Source organism: Silene latifolia, chromosome 9 (genome assembly GCF_048544455.1).
Source record: "Silene latifolia isolate original U9 population chromosome 9, ASM4854445v1, whole genome shotgun sequence".
Taxonomy (NCBI): domain Eukaryota; kingdom Viridiplantae; phylum Streptophyta; class Magnoliopsida; order Caryophyllales; family Caryophyllaceae; genus Silene; species Silene latifolia.
This window is the reverse complement of record NC_133534.1, coordinates 169,684,728-169,691,968: the sequence shown is the minus strand read 5'-3', so window position 1 is coordinate 169,691,968 and position 7,241 is coordinate 169,684,728. Positions and strand designations below refer to the sequence as shown.

Below are 7,241 nucleotides of genomic sequence, written 5' to 3'. Positions count from 1 at the left end.
CATGATCTTCCGAACTAGCATGTGGGAGTTCATATGCGGCCCACATTCCCGTCGTGGACTTCTTCCATGACCTTTTCTGACGTTGTCTTGTCGACGCATCGCAACAGGACACCCTGTCTTTGTCTTCTTATACAATTGTCCATCGTTAGTTTTAACGAATTGGGCGGATAACATTCGCAATGCACGCTTTCCACGTGTATCGAGGTGCAGGTATTCTCCCGCTTCTTTGAATCTCACAATGGATGCATACCAAGGTTCGGCTTCGCTTTCCTCTCCATCATCGACAACATTTATATAAGCTGGTGAAGACCTTCGTTCGACACACAATGGCATGCTATCCATATGATCAGGGATGTTTATCAACGCTGCCGATTTTGATGAGTGCGTCGTCGAACCGATTTTCCTCCCTTGGGAGGTACACGTATCGCACCTCTTCGAAGAGTTTTTCTAGCTCTTCTATCTTAGCCTGGTAGGGTGCCAGTCGCTACTTTTGATCTTCCATGACCCCGTCACTTGATTGATGACCAAGGAGGAATCCCCGTGTCATTGTCAACTTTATGACTCCTAACTTGTTAGCGCTCTGCAAACCAAGTAGGCATGCTTCGTATTCCGCGGCGTTATTTGTGACGGCGAAGTCCAATTTGATCGAAACTGGTACGTGCTCTCCTCTCGGTGAAATGATAAGGACACCTATTCCGCATCCCATGTTATTCGAAGCCCCATCGAAATATAGATCCCATACATCATCTTCGATATGGACAATATCCTCATCTGGGAACGACCAAGTGTCAACAATGTCAGTTTCTTCGACTGGATTATCGGTCAGGAAATCGGCAACGACCTTTCCTTTTATCGCTTTCAGCGGCACATATTTGAGATCGAATTCCGATAGCATGAGGGTCCATCTTGAGATTCTGCCCATTAGCACCGGCTTTTCAAACAAGTACTTGATGGGGTCCATTCTGGAATATATACTCACACTATAGCTGAGCATATAGTGACGTAGCTTCTTCGTTGCCCAGACTAAAGCTAGGGCATGTCTTTTCTAATGCTGTATACTTTGATTCATACTCCAAGAACTTTTTACTAAGGTAGTAAATTGCTCTTTCTTCTTTGTCAACGGTTTGTGCCAGCATTGCTCCCATCGCGGTATCTCAGAATCGTTAAATACGGTGATAGAGGCAAGCCGCTACAAAGGATCGAGAACGCGGAGAAGATAACACTTCCTTTATCTTATCAAACGCGGCTTGGCATTGGTCATCCCACATAATATGCTCCCCAACTTTCAATTTCTTAAAAATTGGTTCGCAGATCATAGTTAACTTTGAGACGAAACGGCTTATGTGTTGCACCCGGCCTAAGAAACCTCGAATTTCTTTCTCGGTTTTAGGATGGGGCATTTCCATAATGGCTTTAATCTTTGATGGGTCGATTTCGATGCCACGGTGGCTAACGATATGACCCAAAAGCTTGCCAGAGGTGACCCCGAACGCGCACTTCTCTGGGTTTAATCTCATATTATACTTTCTCAACCTCTCGAAGAATTTTCGTAATGCCATCAAATGGTTATTACGTTCCTTCGATTTTACGATCATATCATGGACGTAGACCTCTACTTCCTTATGAATCATATCATGCAACAACGTCGTTGATGTTCTCTGGTAAGTCGCGCCTGCATTTATTAATCTAAACGGCATCACTGTGTAGCAATAAGTGCCCCATGGTGTTGTGAAAGCAGTCTTGTGCATATCTTCCTCGGCCATTTTTATCTGGTTGTAACGGGCGTACCCATCCATAAAGGATAATAATGCATGGTTAGCGGTATTGTCAACCAAGATGTCAATGTGAGGTAACGGAAAGTCGTCCTTTGGACTAGCCTTATTTAGATCACGAAAATCAACACGGACCGAACCTTTCCGTCTTTCTTTTGCACGGCACCACATTAGCTATCCAATCTGAGTATTCCGATACTTTGATGAACCCGGCCTTGAACTGTTTAGCAATCTCTTCTTTGACTTTCAAAGACCACTCGGTATGCATTCTACGTGGCTTCGCTTATCTTGGTTTGAACCCTGGCTTGATCGGAATCTTGTGCTCTGCAATTTCCCTATCAATACCCGGCATATCTTTGTAGGACCAAGCAAATACATCTTTGAATTCATTCAACAATTCAACAAACCCCTTCCTTTCTGCGGGATCTAAGGTTGTTCCTATCTTAAGCTCCTGAGGCTCTAAGGTAGTCCCCACATTAACAACTTCGGTATCTTCGATTACCGAGCTTCTTTGGTCGTATTCTTCCAACCCTTTTACTAACTGGGGAGGCGGTTCCACCTCCTCCTCTTCTTCTTCCACCTGTCTATCCTCGACTTCATTCTCAACGTTATTAAAACAATCAATTGAATCGCAATATAAATGAGACAAGTCGTAAGCAAACTGATTCATCTTATTATTGATTTGGAACTGCGCAAATTACGTTAACATTTGGGCCAACTAATTAGAGGTCAGTGGCGAGATAGGAGCAGTATTCGGGACAGGCCCCGGAATACCAGCACTAGGGGGAGGTACAGGAAAAGAAAATACTGGGGAAGGGGTATCTTCGACACCTAAAACCCTAGACTTAGCCTTAGGACTTATGTCAGACTCAGACTCAGACTCAGACTCAGACTCAGAATCGTCATCAGGCTTGAACATTTGCCCTTCTCCAATGGTCATCTTGAAAAGCGAACCCTTGTTGTCGGTCCATTTCATGGTTTTCCGCCATCTAGATGTATTCCTCTGAGGATCTACATCAGTAATGAGGGTAGATGGATCGAAACGATCACTCCTTACGATCATGTTTACCAAGACTTCGTTTGGTATTTCCGGCTTCTTTTCCTCTCCAAAGAGGAGACCCATAGCTTTCCCATCTTCGATCGGAATAGACTCCTTCTTTATTGTAGCTACTGCCATAATGTCTTCGGGAATATAGAAACAATCACGGAATACTTCGATTCCGGGGACCAGCTTGTTGGCCTTTGAGTTGAACAGTGGTTCGGGGAAGTCTAAACTCAGCATTTCCTCCCCGGCTTTCACAAAGTGGCCGTTTAGAGTTAGCGAGTACGGCCCCATCTTGATGTCTCGGTCTTCGGTCGAGACTCTCTTTCTCAGGGAGTCTTCTTCATTTAGCTCATACCCAAGCCCGTATCTTGTCCCCTTAGGCACTGGCGACTTCAATTGAAATGCGTTTTCCCTTCGGGGGTACATGGAGTACCCGAAGTACTTTCCGGTCTTGAAGATTGTTTTACAAACACGGCTTCCCGTATATAAGTTCATATTCGGTGCCTCGAAAGTGGACTCAATTGCGTTTACTACCTCGAAACCACAAGACTCCAAGGCGGTATTATCAGTTTGCACTTCGGAAGTAACATCTCCTCCCGTCACAATTATAGGAGTAGCATTGATGGTCACTACCTCTCCCTTGAGAGGGATTTTAATCTTGCGATGGAGGGTAGAAGACACGGCTCCAGCTGTGTGAATCCATGGCCTCCCGAGCAAAATGTTGAAAGATGAGGCAACATCTATCACTTGGAAATTGACCTTGCGCTCCACCTTTCCCACATTCACGCTTAAAGTGACGAGTCTGGACACTCGACGCACTGTGCCATCGAAAGCCCGAACCATTTGCGTAGTGGGTGCGAAGTCGCTTTTCTCGAGTCCCAAGATGAAAGCGGTCCGTAGTGGGAGAACATTAACTGCAGACCCGTCGTCGACAAGGGTCATTGGGAGTCGCTTATGGCGGCATTCTACGGTGATGTACATAGCGAGACAATGTTGTGGCCCAAATGAGGGCAGGTCTTCATCAGAAAAAGTTACGGCATTAGTGAGCCGAGGTTGGTTTTGAGCAACAAATGAGACCACGTCATTTGGAGTAGTGTGCGGTGACACGGTCATATTCATTAAGGCTTGAAGCAGAGCTTGTCGGTGTTCAAACGAGCTCAACATTAATTCCCAGATGGAGACATCTGCCTTAGTCTTTGTAATCGGCGCTTGATGAGGGAGGCCTCTGAGGTCGACCCTTCACCAAGAGCCCGGACTGAGGTGGCCTCCTTTGTGGGTGTCTTACTTGGACTGTCTCCAAAGATAGAGATATGGTTTGCCTTCTCGACACGATAGGGACGTCCCGATCGAGTCAAATGATTAGATTCGAGGACATATTTCCTCAATTTATAAATTTCTTCCTGAGTTCGGGGAATAATCGCACCTTCGGTGAGATAGATATCGTCTTCATCGTCAGCCCAGACCCCATTAATTTCATTCTCGCTTCGGAGAATGTATGGTGTGCAATCGATAGCAAAATCCCCAATTCGAACTTCGTTCTTATCTTGAGGGATATACTCAGAGCAGCTTACATAGACCTTCCCCACGAAAAACCCAGTGAGACGGCAGATGGGTTGGATTAAGTGAGATACATCGGTATTGTCTTCGACGAATACTGCATTGGCATGGTCGCCAAAAGGATTGTTCAGGTTGTTAGGTCCGACGGTGGGGATGGGGAGCGACCCATTCTCGATCATGTCTTGGATTTCATGTTTAAGACGGTAACAATTTTCGGTATCATGACCTTTTCCTTGATGATAAGCACAGTAGGCGTTGGGCTTATACCATTTACCCTATCGATCCGCAGGCGGGTCCGGAGTTGGACCAATTGGGTTCAGTTTCCCTTGGGCCGAGAGCCTTTGGAGGGCGTATGCGTAGGTACACCCGATGTCAGTGAACGCTCTTGGCCCATGGCGTTGCGATCCCTTAGGAGCTCCTCCCAAAAGACCGATGGCTTGGATATGATTGGCAGAACTGGATGCCTTAGCTTTGGGAGAGGAGGCACCCTGATACCCTTTTGGCTTTTCAGCCTCAGCAGAACGAATGTCATCCTCAATTTTTCTTCCGACTCGAATAAGGTCCTTGAACGAGCCGAAATGTTGATATTTGATAGCGTCACGGTAGACGGGTCGAAGATTTTTGATGAACTTATCTACCATTTCAGTCTCCTCTGGCCTTTTGGCCAACTTCATGCTTTCAGCGCGCCAGCGGTTGAGGAATTCAAGTAAATCCCTCCTTATCCTTCGTGTCATCACCTCGAGTGTGCGCACAGTAGTCTGAATCTCGACATTATCAGCAAAGTGTTTGCAGAACTCCACCGCTATATCTTCGAAAGTGGGGAAATTCTTAAGCTCAAGGCTGTAGAACCACGCCTTCGGGTGTTCTTCTAGGGATTGAGCAAAAATGTGGGGCAACATCTCAGCAGGTACCCCTTTCAACGCAAGGTACTCCTTGTAGGAACGGATATGTTGCAATGGATCTTCCGTCCCTTTGAACTTTGGGATATCAGTTAGGACAAAATTGGTTGGTAGCTTGTCCTGGACCGGCATGTACCCTCTGTCATTCTCATAATACACATTTTCCCCTCGGGATAGCTTCAACTGTTCCTCTATTAGTCGGAACCTCTTTTCGAATTCAGTTTCGGGGGGCGGTGGTAAGGGAGCTTCCACCGCGATCTTGGCTTCCACACCCGTCAAGCGTTCCATCATTGCGACCAAAGTGTCGTTAATCGGCTTCAGTGCCTCTACATTAGTCATACTTCTTGTTTGTAGTGGCCTTTCTACAATAAAATTCCGAGCGAGTATCAGTTATCGAATCAAAATCCCCTGCACAAACAGGACTCGACTCATAACAACATGACGGACTCCATGCGACTCGATATTGGGCTTAGACCCGGAGAGCGAGCAATTGGGCCTCCTCGGTTTGGGTCATACGCGACTAGGGACGGTTTTTCAAACCTAAAAACTGGCTATAACTTGACATGGATCCTACGAACGAACTATTATGGCTCGTTGGAACGGGTCCTAACCGTGATACACACGTGGCTTGGGTTTTAGACTCAACGTGATCATAAATCCGACATAACAAACCCGTGTTCAAACCAGACATGGCTCTCGGGCTTTGTGACAAACGCCCTAGGTGGCCTAGTGGGGACGTTTTGGTGGACTGACTAGGACCAAATGGTCGACTTTCATGACTCAGACCCAAAGATCGGTTTAGGTGACTCACTTGACAAGTGTTCTAACCAAACAATGGCTCACTCGAGCCTAAGGGTGGACTAGCTCGCCTATATCGAGCAAGCAAAAGCCCAACTCGACTAACCCGATCCCACTGACTCAAACTCTATTCTAGGTTTGGGTTGGACCTGGGATACAGTTCATCGAAATTTGAAATCGAGAACGATTGAATTGACTTTTAAAATGGGCAGCACTTCGGCTTGAAAGAGGGTTCAAAATTTCGAAATAGAGGGCCGAAATTTTCGAAAAGAAATGGACTTGAAAAAGAATCAAATTTTCGAAAGAAAAAGAAGATGGATTTGAAAATGCTATTTTGAAAACATGACCCGGGATTCACATAGCATGTAATCATTCGCATTTTAGGGATGCAATGCATGAACTAGACTCTTCTAAGTCTCGGTCAATCCTCTAAAATGGGTCTATGCCAGTGAAACCGCTTTGTCGTGGAGTCCACATACCGTCATATGCCCGTAGCAATATGCCTCGTATGCAGCTGCCTACCTCCACGGAATCACCTTGATACTTAAATCGGACATAGTGGACATCAATATCCTCCCTTGGAATTAACCCAAGAGATTCTTTGGCCCGCCTAAAGTCTCGGAGGTTTATGCATGATTAACATAAAAAAAAAATGTGACAACAATCCTAATAGCCATCTTACACTTTTCAAGTTTCACTATCCCCAGCAGAGTCGCCAAATTGTGGACCATGGAAAAACGCTCCACTCAAATGCTTTTTCAAAACATTTTTAATTTTAAAAGAGTCGCCACTAAATTTTTAAATGGAATTTAGAAACCAATTTTAGAGATTTGAATTCGTGTGACTTTACGTGTTAGGAAGTTAATTTAATTTCATTAAAACAACACCCAACCCCGCCCGTTGAAATAACGGTCTCTACTAGGTGAAAGATGGCTATTTCGGAAAGATATCACATGCGTATGCAACCATTGAATTTATATCCTATCATGCGAATTTCATTCTAAGTCGTTTAAAATGCATTTAACTTCGTCGAAGTGGTTTAGCATGTGAGGTTCATTGATTAAACTAGAAAAACACATCCAAAGAGAGGGATAGGAAGGCTTACGCTTAGCATAAGATGTATTAACAAACATTAGTGGTTAGCTCATACATACGATATAAATTATAAAT

The 7,241-nt window shown here is 45.1% G+C and overlaps 1 protein-coding gene across 1 annotated transcript; it reads right to left on the bottom strand.

Annotated features, from left to right (window-relative positions):
- Positions 1-484: 484 nt before the first annotated feature.
- LOC141601873 (uncharacterized) lies at positions 485-3,981 on the bottom strand. Its single transcript, XM_074422180.1, has 3 exons — positions 2,547-3,981; positions 2,180-2,366; positions 485-962 (listed from the first exon to the last, which is right to left on the bottom strand). The coding sequence occupies exons 1-3, from the start codon at positions 3,979-3,981 to the stop codon at positions 485-487; spliced, it is 2,100 nt and encodes a 699-aa protein (XP_074278281.1).
- Positions 3,982-7,241: the final 3,260 nt, after the last annotated feature.

Bases quoted from the DNA above. Each gene is read 5' to 3' on its own strand.
- LOC141601873 (XM_074422180.1), bottom strand. From the start codon at position 3,981: ATGTTGAGCTCGTTTGAACACCGACAAGCTCTGCTTCAAGCCTTAATG. The intron at 2,367-2,546 runs GTATTCCGGGGC...TTGAGAATGAAG, and splicing joins TGTACCTCCCCCTAGTGCTG to TCGAGGATAGACAGGTGGAA. The intron at 963-2,179 runs GTTTGTTGAATT...TATATATTCCAG, and splicing joins GATCCCGCAGAAAGGAAGGG to AATGGACCCCATCAAGTACT.